Source organism: Rattus norvegicus, chromosome 7, assembly GCF_021556685.1.
Source record: "Rattus norvegicus strain SHRSP/BbbUtx chromosome 7, alternate assembly SHRSP_T2T, whole genome shotgun sequence".
NCBI classification, from domain to species: domain Eukaryota; kingdom Metazoa; phylum Chordata; class Mammalia; order Rodentia; family Muridae; genus Rattus; species Rattus norvegicus.
Window position 1 is genome coordinate 114,545,364 of NC_141540.1, and position 23,405 is coordinate 114,568,768.

General features: G+C 47.6%; 1 protein-coding gene across 13 annotated transcripts in view; it reads right to left on the reverse strand.

The window, feature by feature from the left end:
- The window catches only part of Trappc9 (trafficking protein particle complex subunit 9), a 475,208-nt gene extending 460,777 nt beyond the window's left edge, over positions 1-14,431 (reverse strand). For 9 of the 13 annotated variants that reach the window (XR_015624092.1, XR_015624090.1, XR_015624086.1 and 6 more), the window contains exons 1-4: positions 14,130-14,214; positions 10,657-11,249; positions 4,981-5,126; positions 3,356-3,484 (exon numbers count right to left, since the gene is read on the reverse strand). Coding sequence is in view for 6 of the 13 variants with exons in the window: in XM_087557412.1 (XP_087413538.1) it covers positions 3,356-3,484; positions 4,981-5,126; positions 10,657-11,240 (859 nt within the window). In the remaining 7 variants the exon portion in view is untranslated. 13 annotated transcript variants of the gene reach the window in all.
- Positions 14,432-23,405: the final 8,974 nt, after the last annotated feature.

The following is a 23,405-nucleotide window of genomic DNA, read 5'->3' on the forward strand; positions in this document are numbered from 1 at the left end:
AAAGCACTTGAAAACTATTCCACCAGGGTCTGTGAGGTCTAAAAGTGTTCAGCTGAATTACTGGGGCCTGGAGAAGCAGCTTGTGGCTAGAAACTCCTACACTCTGACAGAGGACACAGTTCAGTTCCCCGAAACCACATTATACAGCTCACAACTGCCTGCAACTCTAGCTCCCAGTGACCAACATTGTCTTCTGGCCCGTGCAGGCACCTCACACACTCGTGACAGACAGACGGGGAGACACACACACACACACACACACACACACACACACACGAGTAAAAATAAAGCTTAAAAAAATAGAGGTATCCTTGGGGCTAGAGAGATGGCTCTGCAGTTAAGAGCACTAACTGCTCTTCCAGAGGTCCTGATTCCTAGCATCACAGGGTGGCTCACAACCATCTGTAATGGGGTCTGATGCCCTCTTCTGGTGTCTGAAGACAGCGACAGTGTACTCACATGCATAAAATAAATAATTCTTTAAAAATAAATAGAAGTATCGTACATCCCTGTTACTACCTTGTAATCATCATAAAACCTGTGATACTCACAGCTGCCTCAGCTTTCCCCTACCACGGTCCACCTTATTCCCCTCAGACAGGGTCCCTCGCTGAACCTGAAACTCATTCTTGCCTTAGGCTGGCTGGCCAGCAGTTCCAGGGATAGAACCTATGAGAGAGGCTGCTGGCTGGGTTTGCCTGGGCGCAGTCTTAACAGAGGAGGCACTTGGGCTGTACAAATGGGGAAAGTGAACTGACCATAGGCCATCATTTCTCTCGGCTTCTTGATTATGAGTATCACATGACTAGGACCCCCTCCTTATATGGACTGCCACCTGGAATTATTAATTAAAATAAAGCTTCTCCCCCAACATTGCTTTTGTCAGAGTATAGTGTCACAGCGAGTATGGAAAATAAATAAGAGAACTTGTCTTTGTTACCTGGTGCTGTGCTTCTCATGTTTAGAAAACACATTCTTACCCACTAAGCCATCGTCCCAGCCCCTTTTAGCATGTGTGAGTGTGTGTGTGTGTGTGTGTGGTGTGTGTGGTGATCAGAGGACAACTTGTAACAACAGTCAGTCCTCCTCTCCCACATTAATCAAACTAAGGCCATCAGACTGGGTGGCAAATGCCTTTACCCAATGGGCCACACTCCTAGCCTTTCGATATCTTTCCAAATACTGTCTTACTGTATAGCCCAGGCTGGCCTAGAACTCCCTATGCAGTTCATGCAGGCCTTGGACTCATGGGGAGCCTCCTGACTCAGCCCCTTGGGGTTAAACAACTTCGTCCCAATCTTGTGTAACAAAATAGGCATCTGGGTTTCTGCTCTTCTGTGGCTCGAGAGGAGAGCTGGGTGCTCAACTCATGAAGGGAGGATGCTAAATGCCTGGCTTGTCTGCAGTAAGGCAAGGCTGACACTACACACCAGCTGCTCTGTAGATTAGAATCTGAGAGAAGATGGTGCCTCGGTCCCCCAGATCCAGCATGCGGATGAACAGAAGGCCACTCCAATTCTACAGTCCTCGGTCTCTTTGACCTTCCGGCCTTCCAGCCGTCACCTGAGCATTTTAAGGTACAGGGTGTCTTCAACAATGAAAAGTTCCAACATTTTCACACAAAGCAAAGCTAAACGAAGACATTTCTCCTGAGACATGGACCAGTTCTTCTGTTGCTTAAGCTTCCTCTGTTCACACCCAGCAAGGAAACAAGATGAAATGTTACAGTGCTGCCCTAAAAGCTTCGGGCTTCACAGTCACAGCAGGGGTTGGGGGCTGCACACTGACAACCTCGGAGCTGACTAGGAGTGAGACTCCACAGGCAGTGGTCTCACAGCAGGGTGTGAGCTATACCCAGCATCTGGGGGAGATCAAAGCCTGGAAGGACAGGGCAGATTCCTCCCTGCTCTCAGCAATGCCTCTCAACCTGCTCCTTTCTACTCCAATAATGGAGATGCCTCCAGGGGCTTCTAGCAGACAGGCATAAAGGGCCCTTGAGTGCCTTCATCTGAGCAGCACCCAGTACACCTAGCAGCTTCTGCATCCTCCATGTGATGACAGAATCACTCTGACACCCCTCCAAAAGCATCCAGTACTGGGGACTGAAGTTTCCTGAGAAAGCTGCACCTCATGTAAGTCAGTCCACAGACCAACTGAATGACTACTCCCATGACTACAGAGTTTGACTGTAACAGATCAAGATCCAAAATTATCCCAGGCTTCCTTTAGCACCTTAACAGCCATTTCTTACCACCTCTGAGCCAGTGTTCTTGTGACTATCTTGTAATGTATTAATTTAGCAGACCCCTACCTTCCACCAACCCTAAAGCCTATGAATGTCATCAGACAGCTACTGAGACCTATTGCAGAGACGTCCCTGCTTTGCTGTAACCCCCAAACTGACGTCCCTGCTGATGTTTCTGATGAGTTCACCCATTTATGGCTGTCTCTGGTTCTGTGACTACAAAAGGCAAATGTAACCATGTCCATAGTGGGAAAAGGTCACTTGGGACAAGCCGAATCTATGTTCGTGGCCTATAATCACTCAGATTTGGTTCAGAATAAACTATCTCCTTTGTTCTAGGCATAGTGGCACACACCTTTATCCCAGAACTCGGGAGGCAGAGGCAGGTGGATCTCTGAGTTCAAGGCCAGCCTGCTCTACCACTCGAGTTCCAGGACGACCAGGACTATACAGAGAAACCCTGTCTCAAAACACAATAACAACAATAATAAATTAAATGAATACATGGAATGAATAATAAACCATCCCCTTCCCTTTGGAGTAAGAGCTGTGTTTGGCAATGACACTATGTCGTCCCCCTTAAGGAGAAAATGCGGCTTACTCTTCACTGAGGTTTTCTAAGTCTCGCAGACCAAAGAGTAGCTTTGGCTTTGAGTTAGGCACAGAAAGTGGCCAGGAACACACTAGGACACAATGTCAATGAGCACTTGTGGGCCCCTCATCTGGAGAAGTCTTTCACTCTTCACTGGAACCAATCGCTGGAAAAACAACATTAACTAGCTAGGACATTTTCAAGGAAACAAGACGTATCCCTGGTCCCTGCATCTGTTAAAACCGACTCCAGGGACCAATGTTACTCACTACATGGGTACCCAAGTCCACTCTGCCAGGGAACTTCTACAAGGGCCTAGAAATCAGTGGTCACTGTATGTAAAGCCTCCCTGTACCAGTCAGGCCGATAAGCCAGAAGAAAATGTCTCCTTCGGGATTTCAGACTGCACAGAATCCTCCTACCTAGACACACTCATCAGACCTGAGAGAAAGGAGAAGTCAGAACAAGGTGACTCCTTAGAGACTGCAGCGGTGCAGGCTGGAGAGAGGCAGGCTCACCTGGCCGGTGTCGGTTGGCTGCTTCTGAGGGAAGTGAGTTGCCTGGGAGTCTCCGAGCCCCGGTCTTGCCGCCAGTTCCTCCAGGATAATGGTAGATGACGGAAGCAGAACACAGCCCTTCCAGGGCAGCTGGGTGGTGAAGAGAAGCGTAGATGGTTGGTAAAGTCACCTGCAGGGGCTCAGAAGGACTCAAACAGTCAGCTTATCGGAAAATGCCAATTTCCCCAAAACAAAGTCCACAGTTAAAGATCACTAGGTGGGCATGGTCATACATGCCTTTAATTTAATCTGGGAAGGCAAAGGAAAAGGCAAGTGGGTCTCTGTAAGTTCGAATCCGGTCTGGGCTACATAGCAAGTTACAGGCCAGAGTGAGAGCATGTCTCATAGAATTGAAAAGAAAAATCACTAGTTTTGCAGCACACAGAGATATGCCACCACCTTTTGCAGGCCATGTCAGGGAAGGCAACACAAGACACTAGCAAGGCTCAAAGCTTCACTGGTGGCCTGAATAAGCAGGGAAATTTTTATTTTCTCACGTGTTCATAGGATCACCATGTTTTTAGAGCTCTTTTGTTTGGTTTGTTACATTTACTTATTTAATGGGATGGGACGAGGGCATGTGCCATAGTGTGTGTGTCAAAGCCAGAGGGTAACTTAGAAGATTTAGGCCTCTCCTTCCACTCTGTGGGTACTGAGATTTGAACTCAGGTCATCAGGCTTGGCAGCAAGCACCTTTCCCCACTAAGTCATCCCGTCAGCCCTAAGGGACCAGCAGTTTTACACGCATTATACTGCAGGTGCTGTACCAGACTGTGAGGATACAGAGGAAAGTATGCTGGGCTGAAAACATTTAACGGTATGACTGGGGCATGCGCAGTGGTGATAGAGTGCTTGGCAAGCAAGCAAGGATCCATCCTAGACAGAAAAGTGAAGGGGAGGGGAGGGAACAGGAGAGGAGAGGGAGGAAGGGAGGGAAAGAGAAAGGGAGGGAGAGATAGGAGGGGGGGGAGAGAGAGAGAGAGAGATAGGAGAGAGAGAGGTGGATTTAAAACCAATAGCTCTAAGCAGGGTGGATCCGGAATCTGGGAGGCAGAGGCAGGTGGATCTCTGAGTTCAAGGCCAGCCTAGTTTACAAAGTGAATCCCAGGGCAGTCACAGCTACACAGAGAAAACAAGATACAATATCTCTAAGTTAGGATCAAACTACCCTCCCCCATATCCTACATGCGTCTATGTCATCTAGAATAGCACCCGACACTTGTGGACCAGTCTCTTTCATAAGGTAGCCCTGAACACATATGTACATCCAGTTCTCTCACTGGGGGCTACATCTTCATGATCCCTAATGTGTGCAAGAAGAATAGACGCTGGAGTGATATGCAAAGGCGTGAGCAATGGCAGCCAATGCAGAGGCCAAGGGCACAGGCAGAAGAAAAACACGCCTCCTTCAGAGGATGCAGGGCAGGCCAGGTGCAGAGTAAACAGCAGATATGTCATGGAGATGACCCCATAAAGCAATCAGCAGGCACTGCCTGCTTCCCCTCCCTCGCCTTTCTTTGTGATGTTTCCTCATAAATACCTGTGGACACATCCACTTGTCAACCCATCTGCTCAGTCAGTCTTACCCCCTAACCACAGGAAGTCATTCACTGAGCGCAGGAGCTCCACGGACATGTGGTAGTGTACCAGGGCGTCCTGCAGCATCCCAGCCTGGAGGCACAAGTCCCCAACGTGCTTCCGCATGCGTCCTTGGCACCGCTTCTTATAGTGTCTGGAAGATAAAATCCAAGGGAAATGCCTTGTTACTGCTGCCCCCCTCCCCCGGCACAGGGCTGAGCATGATGCAAGTTTCTACCACTAACAAATGCTGAGAAGCCAGTGTTAGGCTCTAAGGTTGGAAGCCAGCAGCAGTCATTGCCAGTCATGTGAGCTGCAGGGGTCCTCACCTCAACGCTGTGCTGCCCTGTGGGCTTTCTAAAGTACTCTGTAGCTGCCACTCCCGCTGCCCACTCAGAGGCTGCTACAGCAGGAGCCTTCTTCTCTGACAGCTCCAGTTTCAACATTATCACAGAGTATATGTCTCTGCTTTTAAATAAGTCAGTATGTCCCCCCCTTTAACTAGGATTACTCCATAGAGAGAGATGGGGCACATCATTGGTCAGTTATCTGGCTGGGGTTCTTCAAACACTGGTGCAGACGCGCTACGGACCAATGCACAACATGGAGTAGGCTTGCCCTCTGAAAACACTACTAACCCTTTGAATATTAACCAGCTTCAAAGATGCGATTCCTTTACGAGAGCAATCAGCAGCTGTGTTAAGTGGAAGCAATTCTTCTCAAGAATGAGCCATAGAGGAGTGGGTAAGGTCCTGACTAAATCAAAGGGACTGGCAGATCCCGACAGGAAGTGAAGCCATGTCTGGCCTAGCTCCATCAGTGCCCCCTGGCTCTCAGACTACTTAGCTTCTGTACACTCGATGCTATTAGAACTAAGGCAAGCCTGCACAAAAGTGCGTTGGCGTTTGCTAGCTTACTCCCTGGCCACAGGGCTACACCAGGACGGCCCTGCTAACAAGCAGCACTGCCTGGGCCTAGCCTCACTATCTGAGGGGGAAAATCACTCTGGGGGCTGGAGATGGCTGAGCACTTGCTATTCTTCCAGATAACCCTTCCTTCAGTTCCCAGCACCCGTGTGATAGCAGACAGTAGTCTGTAAGTCCAGCTCCAGGGGATCCAGCACTGTCTTCTCCCTCCACGGGCCCTCACACACACGGTGTACTGCAGTGAAAGGGAAGCACAAAAGTGTCGTGTTTGACTGTTCCTGCCATGTCCTTGTTGCAGAGACCTGGTTCTCAGAGGGGGGAAGGAGGCGTGGGGCATGGCTGGGTCTCTCAGGCAGGGTTGGTACCACTTCACTACCAAGGAATTCTGAGCTTGTGACAGAACTTGGGCACTTACAGGAGGAGTTGTATTTTGTTTGTTTTGTTTTGTTTTGTTTTGTTTTGTTTTGTTTTGTTTTTTAAGACTCTAAAACTGGCCTGCTTTAAGTTCAAGCATCCCGGAACAGACTCAGTAGAGAGAAGATCTGAGCAACCTGAACCTCAATCCTGCTACATCACCCACTGGCTGTGTGATGCTGGACCAATCACTTCAATGCCTTGAGAATGCTGACTCTGCAAAAGTGGGTCTGCTGCCCCACCTTGGACACTGTTGGCAACAAGAGGTACATAGGTTGGGGGGTGTGGGGGGAGTTGACAGATAGCTGTGCTGGCTTCACCACCCCTCCTCCTCTTCCCCAGAGAGCACTGGGCCTGCAAATACTCAGGCAACTCACACTGCCTTCTCCCTAGGAGCTACTACAATCACAGGAACGATTCCCACAACTAACTAAGTGTCTTCTCCCACTCCTGTATCTCCACTCTCCTCGGATCCCCTACCCAATCTCCCATGTGGGTCCACAGAAAGGACAGGGCATTAGCTGGAAATCCCATCCTGCCCTACTTGGGGCCCTTCCCTCCTCGAGGATGATCTCACCCATCTCCTGTCACTACAGCCACCCAAACTGCTCCAGACAAGCTCCCACCTCCAATCCACTACCAGAGCCCGAGTCACTCACATCTGGCCACAGTAGGATTTTCACAATGGACAGACAACTCTCCACATACACTACACCTTTAAGTCACGTGCCAATTACCCCAAGACACCATATTCCTCATCTCCTGCTACTGGGGCTCTTCCCATCCCCAGCTTCCAAAGGGCTCCCCAGATCAGCTCATCTATTTCTAAGGTTCTAGACACACAGCAAGTGCCCAGAACTGTGTGCCATACTACTTCTAGGGGGTCTTCACTAAGAAAGGCAATTTTTCCTTCAAGGGGCACCTAGGCAGGTCCTTGTTCCCCACAAGGGAAACCCAGAGGACAGGCCAGGACACAGATCTCTGGAGGTCTCTGTGACAAGCCTGCTAGGGTAAGCAGATGAGAAAAGGAGAGCCCAGGACAAGCTATTGTCACATGAATAAATGCAGGACCTAGTGAGGGACAGAAAGCCTCTGTAACCACAGTAGGACCCCTGCTGTTTCCCTGAAGCATATCCTCAGCTCCCTGAACTCGTGACAATAATTTCCTTTTGCTCAGCGGCCCTAGAATGGGAGAGAGCCTCTCAGCAAGTCCAGCCTATCTCCATGGAGACAAAGTAAATGAAATATGAAAGCGTTTGCAGTACATGGAGCCTCAGAGGCTGTGTCCTATAGCAGGATGCAGAACAAGACCCTTGCCCTCCAATCAGGAGGACCAGAGTGGCACAGTGGAGACTAGCTCAGCCAATGAGCATCCTGGAAGGCTGACTTCAGCTGCCGAGGGGGTCTAGATCTGTGATGCAGGTAAGTGACATGGCAACAGCCTCCTCCCCTGTGCAGAGAGGGCTTTGCTGCCTGTATCAGGGAGGAAAGCCCGCCTGGGGAGCCTGGGCAGAGCTCTGCAGGCAGAGAAGGAATAGTGGTCAGTAAACACAGGTCTTCACATACTCAAGTCTCAACAAACTAGCTATTGGGAAGGTCATTGCTTCCTGGTCTTAGGAAAGTCTCTCTTGAGCCCTCTTAAAGAGCGAGACTGCTATTCACTTAGAATGACCTCTGTCCTTTCTGGGGAGGAGCTGCTGAGAAAAGGGAATACGGAATGGACCCCTCAGGGAAAAGCAAATAGAGAAGGCAGGCAGCTCCCCATAGCAGCTCTGCTTCCCACATGTCTGACCTGCAGCCCCAACACCATGCACATCCCACAGCCGCAGTCACCCGCCGCATGCCTCACTCACTTCCAAGCCTGGGGTCAAGCGGGGCTGCACTCTTGGTGTCCCATGTTAAAACAACCCCATGAAAACCTCTGCAGCCACCCGGATGAACCAGCATCTCGCACCCTCAAAACAAAATGGAGTTAGTAAGGCTTATTTGTCACCAAATACTAAAGACCACAAAGGTCTCTGGAGCAAGTATTTTTGACAAACATCAAACACCAATGGGTTAGGGGCTGAGGAAACTAAAATCTAAAAGAAAGAAATTAACAATTAAAGGACTGCTCAGAACACACAGGAAACTAGGCAGCGGTGTTGGCTTTTGAAGCAATGGCGGCAAAGGGAACAGCACATGAGGGAACTCGCCACTTTCTCGGTGGCGTGTTCACAGCCTACCTTTTCAGACCCAACAACATACTCACAGGGCGGTATGATAGAAAACAAAAGAAAGGAAGAAAGAAAAGAAAGAGGGACAAGCAAAATTAGAAACGTACAAGAACAAAAATAACTCTGAGAGCTACACACTATATGTACTAGACCCCTGATGACTGGCCTGTGTCAGTGTGGGACTCACGCCCACGCTCGCCCAATGCTCAGAGGAAGGCTTGCTCTGTGGGAACAATCACCTTACGGCTACTGGGGCAAATTAAAACTGACCCTGTGTCCAGACACTTCTCCTCAAGTATGGATGGACACCAGGTCATTTCGCTTTGGACGTGTATGCACACTACCAGGAAGGGCGGGCAAACGTGAGACTCTGTCCTGTCCCCAGAGCCTCTCAGAAAACAGATTATGGAGTTGTGATGAAGACAGCTGGATGGGCTGGACTGTGGTTTCCTGGCATCGTTCCCTCACTCAAACCCGAAGTCTACCTGAGTAGGGGCTATGGAGTGAGCATGTCTGGAACAGCAGCTCTGATTCTGTAGCTATCTGGCTTTCTAACCCTTCCTTCTAGAGAGCCAGGCCAGGAAATCACAAGCCCGCTGCAAAGGTGAAAGAGAGCAGGGCCTGAGATACACCAGAGCTTCAGCTCCAGGTGAGACACGAAGATTCCTCCCAGACCTTGCCAAACACCCCAGGCTGTGCGACAGGGCTGCTCTTTGCTTCCAACCCCGACGGCTGCTCTTGGCCTATGCTCGATTCCGTGAGATTTCTGTGCAGACTCACTGTCAAACAGAAAGTCGCTATATGACTCTAGATAACTCCAGAAGCGTATTACTCTACGGCACCCACGCTGCTGCAGCAGGCACACCATGTCATTGAGCCTGACCGGAGATCACGATCTGAATTCCACAGAGGAAGCAGGACAGGCTCAATTCTTTGGGCTCCTGCCTGAGAGCATCACACCTTCAAGTGACGGTGCAGCTGCACAGAGCTCTCCCTGTGCAAAAGGGCAAAAGCTGCCGTCTGAGTTTGCATCTTTCTCTTCTGCTGGCAGCCGGTGGCAGGACGGTGACATGGGCTATGAGCACAAGAAATGGCCTCAAGAGTAAATCCATAATGGTGGGCCAAGGAAAGCACCGGGAGTACGCTAGAGACAAAGCTCACAGTCTTTGTCCAGCTCCATCTTGGAATGCAGAGCGTGTGGACACTTCCACATACATTGGCGGCTCTCCAGGGGTGCCTGGGTCCGTCTCCTCCTGCAACTCAGAGATTAAAAAACAGACCTGGTACCTGCAGAGTGCCCGGCCTGGGAGTCAGAGAACTCGGCTCTGCTCCCAGAGCCCAGCAATAACCTGTCCAACTTCAGCAACTCTTCCAGGCACTCAGCAAACTAACTGAGGAAACACCAGCCACAGGCTAATTCAAGTGTGTAGTCGCTACGGTTTGCTTTGCTTGTCTGTGGCAGTTGTGGGGTTTGATGTAACTCAGAAGGGCCTCAAACTCACTATGTAGCCTAGTCTTGTCTAGACTCCCAAACCTGAGAGCTGGGATTGCAGGTGCGAGCCCCCAGGCCCTGCTCCAGCGGCCACATGTTACAAAGTGGAAGCAGAGATAAGGATGTGGTTCAGCTGGTAGAGTGCTTGCCTAGGGTGCTGTTCCCAGCGCAGCATTAAAACAGCTTGGGGATGGTGGCACTCCTCTATAATGCTATTAGCTCTTGGGAGGCGAAGGCAGGAGGAACATGATAATTCAAGGTCACTCTCAGATACCTAAAGAGTTGGAGGTCGACCTGTGCTATCTGAGACATGACATAAAAACAGTTAAAATAAATATTAACCTTGTTTTCGATCAAACACAGAGCAAAGTAAAAAACTATTCCTGGTCTGTTTTATGTTCTTTCTCACAGCTCATCCCAGCTCACCACAGCCTGGTTCTACAAGCAGAGATGGCTGCAGGAGTCCTACCAGGGCATTTGTGACACCCAGGAGTGTATGTGCTGACCCCTAAGGCACTCCTCTTCTTTAGTGGCCAATGGACCACATTTGGGCTCTCCTTCCTGCAGCAGGCTCCTGCTTTGTAAGAAGGGGCCAAGCCCAGGGCTTCTAGGTCAACCATTCCTACATAAACTTACCTGCTATCCGTGTCTAGTCCCACGAAGTCCTTTTTCTCGAAGGGGACACAGAGAAGAGGGATCTTGTCCCCGGACTTGTCGGTGGCTCTGTCCAGGCGCTTGGACTCCAACACAATGAAAAGGGACTCGATGAAGTCTTCGATGCGCTTCTCCACTGAATCACAGTCATCATAGTTGGGATAGAAGGCCACATCTGGGCGGGGCTGCTCAGCCACATCACCCTGCAGCCCAAACACAAAGAGGCGGGAATCGTAGAGCGTGGAGCCGTAGATCTCCTTCTGCACGTGGAACTTCTCGAAAGTCTGTGGCCAGTCTTTGGGCGAGAAGCAGTCGGTGATGGTAATGAGGCCCACAACCTTGCGGTGCGTCTGGAAGTCGCCCCACTCGTTGTTCTCCGGCGGGTAGTGGTGCCGGTAACGGATGAAGAGTGCACGCTGTGAGTCGCGCACACTGAGCTGGCTCACCGAGCAGATCCGCTTGTAGATCCTGAAGAAGTTCTCCTCAGAGACGATGCCCACGGCCTGAACGACCACCAGGAGGGTCTGGTGGTCCTCTGCGCACTGCATGTAGTCAGGAACGCTCATCCTGAGGGCCTGCCCAAAAAGAAAGGAGGCTGTGACAGATGTCTCTGCCTTACAGAACTCACACTGACACCGTTAGCAGTGGTGACAGAGACATGTTACACTCTTTATCCTCACAGGCAACCCTGCCTATCACTCTGGGTGGTCACAAGTGATTCACACAGTACCCTACAAGGCTACTTATCCCTTCTGTGAGAAGCAGGAGTTGAAACTAACCATGGACCAAATATACCAGCATTAGTGAGATTTCCCCAGAGCCCAGATTTGAAGAAATAGGAGCCTCCTCATGAACAGAAGTATCACTATCCCAACTCTGTCAGACCCCTCAGTTTAATATGTGAGCTCAACACACTTCTGGTTAGAAGTCCTACCAGGTATTTAACTGTGAAACAAGCTATTTATGGGCAAGAGTAGCTAAGAAACTCCTGATATGCCACCACAGAGGGCTTGTGTATTCCTCAGGAGAGCAAGACCAGGTAGAACTGCTAATGAGGATGTGGTCTCTCTACAAAATGACAAAGTATGGTCCACGCATGGCTCTCAGGAGGCCAGAGTCCAGTCATGAATTCCTGGTGAGCCTGGACGACACAGTCATAGTTTATCTTAAAATAAAAAAAAATAATAATAATATTTTTAAAAGTGCCTTTAGGGCTGGAGAGATGGCTCAGTGGTTAAGAGCACCGACTGCTCTTCCCAAGGTCCTGAGTTCAAATCCCAGCAACCACATGGTGGCTCACAACCATCTGTAATGAGATCTGATGCCCTTGTCTGGTGTGTCTAAAGGCAGCTAAAGTGTACTCATATATAATAAATAAATAAAATATTTAAAAAAAAAAGTGCCTTTAATGCCAGCCTCTTAGAAGGCAGTAGCTGCCAGTTCTCTGTGAGTTCAAAGCTAGCCTAGTCTACAGAGTAAGTTTCAAGCCAGCCAGAGCTGCACAGTGAGTGCCCCATCCCAAAAGAATATTTATAAAACAATAAAAATAAAAATAAAGAATGACAAAGGAGTTGAATAGCTCAGTAGTTAAGAATAATACTGTTCTTCTTGGGGTTCCAGAGTTCAGTACCCAGCATTCATACCACAACCACCTGTCATCCCAGCTCCAGTGAATTCATCAGCCTCTTCCCACTTCTAAGGGCACTGCAGTTACATGCAATGTCCACTCATGGGCACAAAAATAAACAAAGCATAACAAAAATAGTGTCCTAAGTTTGGAGCATTGCCACCCTGGAAACCACAGACTGATACTTTGAAGCCGGAGAGCTGACGAGCTGGACATGAACTAGATCTCAACAGAGAAACCAGAAATGATAAGAGCTGAGCGTGGCAGTATACACACACACACACACACACACACACACACACACACACACACACACCTTTAATCCTGGCACTCAAGAGGCAGAGGCAGGCAGATCTCTGAGTCTGAGGCCAGCCTGGTCTTCATGGTGAGTTTCAGGACAGCCAGGGTTATGGAGAGACCCTACCTCAAAAATAAATATTTCAGGGGTAAAAAATACATGAACCTAAGATTTACCATTTTCAAGCATATAGTTCCAAAAGCATGAGGAGTATTTCGTGTTGTACAATGTCATCATCATCCATTTCCAGAATTTTCCATCTTACTGCTTGGAAACTCTGTACCTACTGACAACTAAACTCTCCATTCTCCACCCCCACCCTACCCCCATCCCCATCCCACCCCCGGCAAGGATCAGTGATAACGAGCGACTGCTAAAAGGTAAGGATTTTCTTTCTCAGTAATAAAAAGTTGTCCTGGAATGGTTCTGGAATAGAATAGTTGTATAACTGTGAAAATACTGGAACCCCTGGACTGTACAAGGTGTTTGGGACACACATGTTAGCAAAGTGCTCTACCAATGAGCCCTTGCTCCCACCCCTCTTTTGACTCTGAGTCTTACAGCTGGCCTTGAACTGGCAATCCTCCTGCCCATGCCAGACTGTTTTCATTTTTGGTTTGTTTTTGTTTTTTTAAGATTAACTTTCTTGACAATTATATCCACACTACAACCACCCCACTAATAGTCTACCATCTAAAACAATTTAAAAAGAAAACCAAACCTCACTGGGAAATCTTCAGGTTTCCAACGTCATACCCCTGGTGCTACTGTTTGGTAATAACAGACAAGGCAGATGAGGAAGCAACTGTAATTCCTTAACTCTGCAAAGTCACTGCTTTAAAGGGGGTGTGTCGGCCTCGTGCTTTTTTCCTGAATTCAACGGAGTCTGGTTTCGGCTCCCTTAAAGGCCCCTAACACCAGAAAGCTCTGCTTAACAATGTAACAAGAGGGAATATAACATAGAGGTGAAATCTAAGGCCAATGGGAAGTGACACTTCTCCCAAGCTGTCACTGGAAGCAAACTGGAGTTTACAGCGCAAGGATCTCATTCCAGGGAAACTGCAAATCGGGTTGGGTTTGAGGCACTGGGCCGCTAGGGACGGTGCACCCCATTCCTGGGACACAATTGTGGGCGAGGGGCGTGGCGCACGGTGTGCAGTGCAACCCAATTCCAGATTCCAGAACCGGAAAAGAGGAAAGACTTAGAGCCAGAGAGCCTGGCCCACCAGGAGGTGCAGGTGCAGACCATCCCGGAGAGGTGTACGCAGATCCTTCTGGTGTGCACACCGCACCCCAGATGTAGGCGGGGCGCCAAACGACTGGCAACGGGGTAGCAGGCTGTCCCGGGCTGGGCAGGGGACCTGGGCAGACAGGGAGACCTGACAGGCAGAGGACCCGGCAAGCAGGGGGAACATGGGTAGGCAAGGGACCGGACAAGCAAGGGACCCGGGCAGGTGCAGACCGGGCTAAGCCCCCAGTCAGCCCCTTCCGGCCAGGAACCCCAACGCGCGGCCCTAGCCGGGCACTTACACAGCGCAGTGGCCCCAAGCAGGAGCCGAGGCCTGGAGGGCAGCGGGACTGAGCAGCCTGGAACCTCAGAACCACCGGTCGAGCCGGCGCAGCTCCTGCGCGTGCGCAAGTCGTGTTCAGGCCTAAAATCTGCCCCGAGTTTTCCCGAAGACCTGGAGGCTGAGAGGGAGGCGGAGAAGAGGGAGGAGGGATAAAAGAGAGGAGGAAAAGGAAGAAAGGGTGGTACTGGAAGACTGGAGTGGAAGAAGACTAGTGGAAAGAGAAGGAAGTGGAGGGCACTAGGGAGGGAGCAGGAAGGGACTGAGAGATGGGAGGAGCCGGAGGAGGTGCAAAGAGCTCAGAAACCTTTACTGGGGGAGGTGCCTACGTGGGAACCGCCAGTCACCCACTCCAGGCTGGATTTGCATATATTTCCCTGGTGACACCTTGGCAAGACCCCTAGCTATCTAGCTATCAGCCGCCGGGTCTAACACACACACACACACACACACACACACACACACACACACACACACACACACACGAGTAAAACAAGCTATATAATCCTTAGAGGACTTGATACCCCCCGCCGGGTCTAACACACACACACACACACACACACACACACACACACACACACACACACACGAGTAAAACAAGCTATATAATCCTTAGAGGACTTGATACCCCAAACACCACCTCCCACCCACTTACAGGTTGGAAAAGTAGATATGTGTGGTGTAAGAATGCTTAAAGGAGCTACCTCTGAAAAGTGAGGTTAAGCTGAAGGCTTAAGGACTAGCTGCCTTTTCAGTAAAACCAGGCTCCTGACGTGGACCCCAGCAGTAAATCCATCCTTTAAAGGTTCCTGAGCCTCTTGGAAGGGTAGGAAGTCACTGACGGTTGTAAGTCCCCGTGTGTTTATAAAAAGGAGTGTATAGAGGTTACAATGTACATCCCTAACAGTGGCTCCAGAAAGTCAGACAGAAGGGAAGACTCTCTCCCTTGTGTGTTTACAGAATTCTGATTGAACTTTTTCTACCATATGCATGCATTTCTTTTTTATTAAAAATACATTAAAAAATAGTAATGGTAGCCAGGTGGTGATAGCACAGGACTTTAAGACCAGCAGAAGCAGGAAGATCTCTGTCAGTTTCAGGCTAGCCTATTACACAGAGAAATCCTGCCTGGAAAAAAACAAAACAAAACAAAACAACAACAATAATAGAAAACCGGAGTGGACCCTTCAGCAAGCACAAAGGAAGAGTAGTCTGAGTCAACAGCCGCTTTAAGCTAGCAACAATGTATTTACTATGTATTCATGCTATTTTATTTCTCCTCCTCCCCCTTGTTTTGTTTTTTGAGACAGGGTTTCTCTGTATAGCCCTGTCTGTCCTCAAACTTACTTTGTAGACCAGGCTGGCTTCAAATTCACACAGATCCACCTATTTCTGCCTCCCAAGTGCTGGGACCAAGAAGCATGTGCCACCACATCCGGGTACTCAGTTATAACATAGCTTATGATTCACATTTTTAATGCAATAATACACTTCTCTTGTCTCAGCCAGTGGAAAAGTGGAAAACCAATTGGTATATGAAGGTCTGAGTGCCAACAGCCAGACTCACGCTTAGCACTTATTCATCACATAGCCTCAAAGCAGAGCTATGCTGCAAATTGGGGTTTGTGCCATTTGGCTAGGAGCAAACAAGGGGTTAGCGCTATTTAAGGATCTCACTCCAGGGCATGTCCAACTCCTTCAAACTTCTTTTCTGTTTTAATTTCTCTATAAATAGATGAGATGGGCAAATTGAAAAACTAACTGGGGGGCTGTCAATAAGAAACGTTGCTTATTTTTTGTACATCCTTTTCCTGTTTCTGATGTACCCACTGTATTATCTCACTGTCCTAACACCTATGTGGGGGAGGGAACACCACTATGGAGCAGAAGATGAATAGAATAGTAAAGAGGAACAAGGTTGGCCTAGAAAAGGCTTGCCACGGTCTGAGGCCACCAAGCTGGAGTGTCCGGGAGTGTTTTAATCTGTAACATTTCCCAAGTGTCTCCTCTGAAGATCGGGAAATTAAAAACACACAAAGTGCCTGCAGGACATTTCTGGGCAGTTAAAGTGGGAAAAGACTTCTAAAATAGTCAGTACTGTGGGGAACAAATACCCTTGCCCAAATTCAAACTAGAATTGGAGACAAGAAGTGCAGAGCACTCTGGGGCACACAGTGTTACCAAGTGTTGCCTAGGTTTTGGTTTTGTTGTTGTTCTTGGGAGGGGGAGGTTGTTTGCTTGTTTTGGTTTTTGCTTATTTGTTTTGTTTTTTTTTTTAACTTGGTTGGGTGGTTTTTAGTTCTTTGAGACTGGGTTTCTCTGTGTAGCCCTGGCTGTCTTGGAACTCATTCTGTTGACCAGACCAGCCTCGAACTCAGAGATGCACCTGTCTCTGCCTCCCCACTGCTGGGATTAAAGGTGTGTGCTACCACCACTGGGCTTTGTTTTTGTGTTAAAGACAGAATCTTACTTTGTAAGGCAAAGTAAGTACAGCCATCTTGCCTTTGTGCTACTGGAATTTGCTATGGAGACCAAGCTGGCCTCAAACTCACAAAGATCCTCTTGCCTCTGTCTTCTCAGTGCCAGGGTTAAAGGCACGTGCCAACACACCCAACCTTCATTACTTTCTTGTAGGTATCTTCTCTTTTCTTCCTCTTCTGTGTCTTACTGACCTTTTCCCACCCCAGTATCCCATTACTTAGGGGCCCTCTGGAGGCATGGACTTAGTCACGTACATAGGCTGGCTCTGATTTTTTTTTTTTTTCCATTCTTACCCGAACATCTGGTTGAGAGGAGGGGCAGTGTCCTGAAAGCCACGACAAGCAGGCACCAGCTGCCTATCTGTCCCTAAGGCACTCTTCACCTGGAAAGTGGACCATCCCACTTTATAAACACAGCACTTTCACCTTGTATTCACACCAGTTCCCAAAAGAGTATTGAATAGAGGCGGAAGCTTTGACGACACCTATTTCTTTTAACGAGCCTGCGATGCCACATGACTGAGCGGTTTAAACTGGTATTTCCTGATCCATTCTGGAGGCTAAAAGTGGGTGGGCAGGATACCAGCAAAGTGAGATTGTCCGAAGGCACTTACTTTAACTGAAATGTACCCTTGCCATGGAGATTGTCCGCCTTTGATACATGTAGAATTTCTATAGCAATTTGATGGCATTGTTGAAGAACTGCTGGGTCTTAATTCTGCATAAGGATATCATTTACAATATGCAAAAGTAAGGCAGGACTTGTTACTAGGAACCACAAAGACCAATTCTTATTGTGTTTTATGAAGAAATGCTTAAATACATGCATCTATTTCCCCTACAGAAAAGACCTTGAAAGTTTAGTACACCATTGTAGTAAGTAATATTAAATTCTTTGTCCACACTGACACCGAATACAAGAAAAAAGCTGGGGTTGGGGATTTAGCTCAGTGGTAGAGAGCTTGCCTAGCAAGCGCAAAGCCCTGGGTTCGGTCCTCAGCTCTGGAAAAAAAAAAGAAAAAAGAAAAGAAAAGTTAAAAAAGAAAAGAAAAAAGCTGCCCCAAAGGCCTATATGTTAATTCTTACCATGAGGTACTGAGGGGGTGGAAACGTCACAACAGCGATTAGAGGTGGTTCCTTTAGGAGATCATTCGGATTAAGATCCTTGAGGTGATTAGGATTTAATACTGGTGACATTATTAGAAGAAGAGAAGAAGACAGACAGACAGACAGACACAGAAACAAGCACACTCCCAATACAGTATGGCGCTCTACACCACATGGAATGCTGCCAGCAAAGCCATCGCCAGATGGAGCCCCTTGACCTTGTCCCCTACTGTACTTAAGACAAACCTCTGTTCTCACAGTTTATCCATGCCTGGGTATTATGCCAGTAGCACAGCTGAAGCACTGATAGGACCCTTCTCTGGGTTCCAGACTGCTAACTTCTTGTGTCTTCCTAATGGACTGACTCAGCTCCCTCTCTTGCCTCTTTGAAGAATACTAATCCCACCAGTGAGGTCAGAGCCCTTCTGAACTCATCCCAGAGGGAATTAGTCTCAACATGGGAGTTCGAGGAGAACATGTTCAGGCCATAACAAGCTTTATCAGAAAATTCTGCAGTAGCCTGGGGATGTCGCTCAGTGGAGCAGTCCTAGACCCTGTCTGGGAAGAAGATAAGTGTGCAAAGAAAGAAGAAAAAAAAAACAAGAAAAGAGACAGACAGATGGCTCGGCTTATTTAAAAACAAACATCAAAATAAAATAAACTTTCACTGAGCCAGATGACTTGATCCCAGAACACACACAGGGAAAAACTGATTCCGGGAAACTATCCTCTGATCTCCATTCAGGCTTCAGGGCATATGTGTGCCCACACACACATTCACACCTTACACACTCAATAAGAATAATAAACTGTGTTTTAAAAAAAGACAAGAAAAGGCAGAATCAAACTGCATTCCTTCAATGTCACCATCTACTAAATGAGGGTGATTGCTCCAAAAGGCTCTTATTGGGACTAAACAAACTAAAACATAAGAAATCAATTTGATACAAAGGCAGATTCAGGCACACACACCCTATATAACTCCATAATAAGGTGACAATATATCTTCATTTGTCTGGGACAATCTCAGATTATCCTAGCTAAAGGTTTTCTGCTCAGATGATGGGATCACCTCATGCTGGATAAAAACTGTCAGCTCTCTGGGCTTCTGTCTCCCACTTGACCACATTCCCACCTCTCAGCTGGGCTTTCTAGTGCATAGGTTGAGGAGAGGAGAGTCTATTTAACTACCGCATTCATTCAACATTACCAAGTTTACCCTTGGTTAAATTTTCACAACTCTTCCCTCAAAATACTGCAGTGATGGGCAGGGGAGACGGCTCCCTTTCACAGGCATGAAGACCTAAGTTGGATTTGGCACCCTCATGAAAAATAGGCATGACAGAGTGTGTCTGTAATCTCAGCACTGGGGAGTCGGACACAGGAGGATCCCTGGGGCTAATGAGCTGAGTAACTTCCCCAAACTACACTGATGAAGTCAAGATTCACGAAGAGATCCAAAACATTAAGGTGGAGGAAGATTGTGAAAGACACAAAAGATTGACCTCTGGCCTCTACATACAGAAGCACCCACATAAACGCAACCACACATTATACTGCAGGCACACATAACATAGTGGTGAGGTTATCATTTATTGAACTCTCCTATCTGATTGTGTGCAATGAATGAGCTTCTCATTAAGCTCACTGTGTCCCAGCAAGGCAGGTTATTCTAGTTAAATACTCTTTATGACTTTTCTTCCGTATGGAGTATACTCTTTCTGACCCTTCTTCAGTGTGGAGTAACTGAGAAATAGCATATAGGAATAAGACTTTAAATTACACTGGTTTTATTGTCAATATGTTGGGTGGAAAGAAGCCACAGTTTTTAGTTTGATTTACTAACTCCTTCTTTAAGATTATTCAGACTCCAGTATAGCCCTTAAACTCCCTTAAAGTCCTTGACTCCCTTAAAGTCAACACTTAGCAGGCCCCAAAGGGGATAGGAACTCCACAGGAAGACCAACAGAGTCAACTAACCTAGACCCTTGGAGCTCTCAGAGACGGCACCAACAACCAAAGACCATACACGGACTGGACCTGGGCCTCCCTGCATCTATAGCAGATGTGCAGTTCAGTCTTCATGTGGGTCCTGAACAACTGGAGGAGGGACTATCCCAAAAGCTGTTGCCTGTCTGTGGGATATGTTCTCGCTGGGCAGCCTTGTCTGGCCTCAGAGAGGATGCACCTAGCCCCACAGAAACTTGAAGTGCCAGGGTAGGAGGAAAGGGGGTTGGCAGAAACCTGCTCAGAGAAGGGGAAGAAGAATGGACGGATTGTGGGAGGGGGTAGCCCAGAGGGGGGCAGTGGGATGTAAAGTGATTTTTTAAAGCCAACACTTAGTATCTGGATAAATAGTTGAGTGGTTAAGAGCACATACTGCTCTAGCAGAGGACCACAGTTCTGGGCCCAGCACTCATCAGGTGTGTCACAACTGTAACCACAGCCATAGAGAAGCTAACTTCCTGACTTCTGTGGCACCGGCGCTCAATGTGAACATACTGGTATGAAAACAATAGTCAATGCCTAAGAGGGATAATTTGGGGACAGGGCTCTCACGTAGCCCAAGTTAGCTTGAAACTTACTAAGTAATCCAGAGTGACCTTGATCTTTTGAGGTTTTTGCCTCCACCTCCCAGATTCAGAATTAAAGGTATATGGGAATCGAACCAAAGACTATATGTATGCTAACCAAGCGTCTACCAACTGAGCCCCACATACAGCCAAAGTCTTGGAATTTAACCCCAAAGTTAGTAGATCTAAACTCATTTCAAACTTCTCAGTGCCTCTGAGAGACAGCTCTACTGCCCAGGTGGATGTAAAGTGAAAGAAAAGGGCTCAATAGTAAATTAGCAGCAAGTTGGGTTGCTATGCAGATCTGGAGTTATGCAACTGCCGAGTTCAGAGGTGGAACCACCTGAAAGGTCCCTGGAGGAATGTATCCCCGTTTGCAAAACACTATCACATCAGACTTGAGAAGAGAGGGCAACACTGATGTGTCAGCCAAAGCATGGGCTCCTGGGGAAACAGGGTCGAAATCACAAAGCTGGTGTCACTCAATCCATTCCTTGAATGAACAGAATGAATGAGTGAATGAATGAAAGGCTATGTGCTACGAATCCCTATGCCAGGCACCAGCCGGCCAATCAACGACTTCACCTGCAGCACCGCCCCCAAAACCACACACCCCTCGCCACTGTCAGAGTTCCCTCCGACTGCTTGCAAACTCCGGAGTAGTGGATTACACACGCCTTTCTGAGTCTGCGCATGCTCTGCGGTGCCTAGGGGGAACAGATTTAAAAACGATTGGACGGGGGAAGGCAAGCTCCGCCCGACTCCGCCCACCCTGGCTTAGGTCCTATCCGCAGCCTAAGGCTCGCCTTTCCCAGCACCTCCCCATCTCCCGCCGCGCCCTGAGGCAGAACCTATCGTCAATCAGGTTGAGAAAAGAGAGGGCGTGGACAGGAAGTGACGCACGAGCGCCAACGGAAGGCGGGCGGCCGGAGCTTGTTGCCCTGGGAACTGAGCTCTCGACTACGTCAAATTCGCGTCATAGGTCGGTGGGCCTTGTACATTTTACGCATGCGCGGCCACATATGCGAGCGCGGGAAGAACACTAATTTAGGCCAAAAATGGGTTCAGGGTCGCCTGTAAAAGCAGCCCAGGTTCGGGGAAAAAGGTGAGGTGTCTGGCCTGGAGCTGCTCAGCCACCCAGAAGGTGGTGTAGGTGTCTCTGTGAAGTATCAAACATTTTTTTTTCCTTTTCAGACAGGAGCCTGTGTAGCCCTGGCTGGGCTTGAACTCCCTAATTAGCTGAGGGTGACCTTGAACTCCTGATCCCCAGTTTCCACCTGCGTGCTGAGACCACAGGCTTATATCATCATATGGCTTATATCCTATGCTGAGGATCAAACCCAGGACCTCATGAGCCTTAGCCAATCCCTCTTATCGATAGAGCTGCAGCCTCATCCCTTCCTGAGTTTGTATTCAAAACTCAGCTGTGCTGGAACGCTTCATTCTGGGTAACTTGAATGAATATGTGTTCACAGCCATTCACTCCTGTTTGCGTCAAAAGAAAAGAAAACATTGTTTTCTTTTTGTTTGTTTGTTTTGTTTTTTTAACCATGCCTTGAAGCAAGGTGTGGTAGTGCAAGCCTTTAATTCCAGCACTCTAGAGGCAGAGGCAGTTGGTTCTCTGAGTTCAAGGCTAGCCTGATCTACAGGATGATTTCCAGTACAGTCAGAATGACAGGAAACTGTCTCAACCAAAAACCTCCTTGATCATTGACCTGCCTAAAGTCGTATAAAAAGAATAGTTTTTCATTCCCAAAGAGATTGTTAATTTTGGGAAATACCTTGGAAACAATGTGTGCTTTCCAACTGTAATAAAATTGGTGTGAATTGTCAACAAAACAATTTTTCTCTTTTACCTAATTTATCATTCTCTTGGTATAACTGCCATGTTGTAGAAGCAACAGATTTTTGAGTTAATACAAAATAACCTTTTCACACACAGGAACTGTCAAATTATAGAATTTGTTAGTTAACCTTAGTATTACATTTGTGCTAAGGTTTTTTAACAAAGCAGAGTGCTCACTTGTAGAACCAGAAGTCTTGTCAAAATGTTATAATCCAATTTTTAAAATGGAATTTTACATCTTAGGGGAAAATATTAAAAAGTATTAGAAAATTTAAAAAAAAATCTTATTAAGGATTAATGGTAAGATCTGCAATTCCACATGTGACCACCAGATGTCAGAAGGTGCTAGCAGCCGTACTAAGAAAACAAGACATCTGGGTTGAATTAGGATCTAATTGCCTCAAATTGTCTCTGAAACCCAGGGTTTTGTCAGTCTGTCGGGGAGCCTGGGTCAGGGAGTTCTGGGCACATTCTGAGTAGACAAGCCGAGGAGGAACTCAGATTTAACTGAATTGGCAGTGGTTTAGTTCTTGAATAGTGATTCAAGATTCAGGTTATATTGGGCACAGTGGTACACGCTTTAATCTAGAACTATGGAGGCAGAGGCTTGCCAGTCTCTGTGAGTACAAGGGTAGCCTGGACTACCTAGAATCCACTATCACAAAAAGAAATACACTCAACTTTTTAATTACATTACTTTAAATTACATTGTATATCAAATGTCACATATATTAATATATAGTTGTATATTTATATATAACATATAATTAATATAATTGGAAATACATGCTGTATATGTGTGAAGTTATTGCCTCATGATTAGAATACTGATCTGTATACTCCCTATCTTAAATATTAAAACATTAAATTAAATTTTTCCTTTTTAGTTTTTTTCCTTATTTATTCATGTGTATGTGGGTGTGTCTGTGATATCTTTACAGCCACACAGCATGATCCTAACTCAGAGAACTGGCAGGCAGGTACCAGGAAAATGGCTCTCTGCTTAAAGTACCTGCCACACAAGTGTGAACACTGAGTTAGGATCCTGAGACACCATATAATGTGTTACAGGTGGGTGGCCAGCATGTAATGCCAGTCTCAGAAGCAAAAGCAAGGGATTCCTTGAGAAAGTTGCCTAGCAAGACTGGGTCTGGGAGCTGGGCTGTGGACTTCAACGAGGGACCCTGCTTCAACAAAGATGGCAGAAGAGGATCAAGGAAGATTCCTAACAT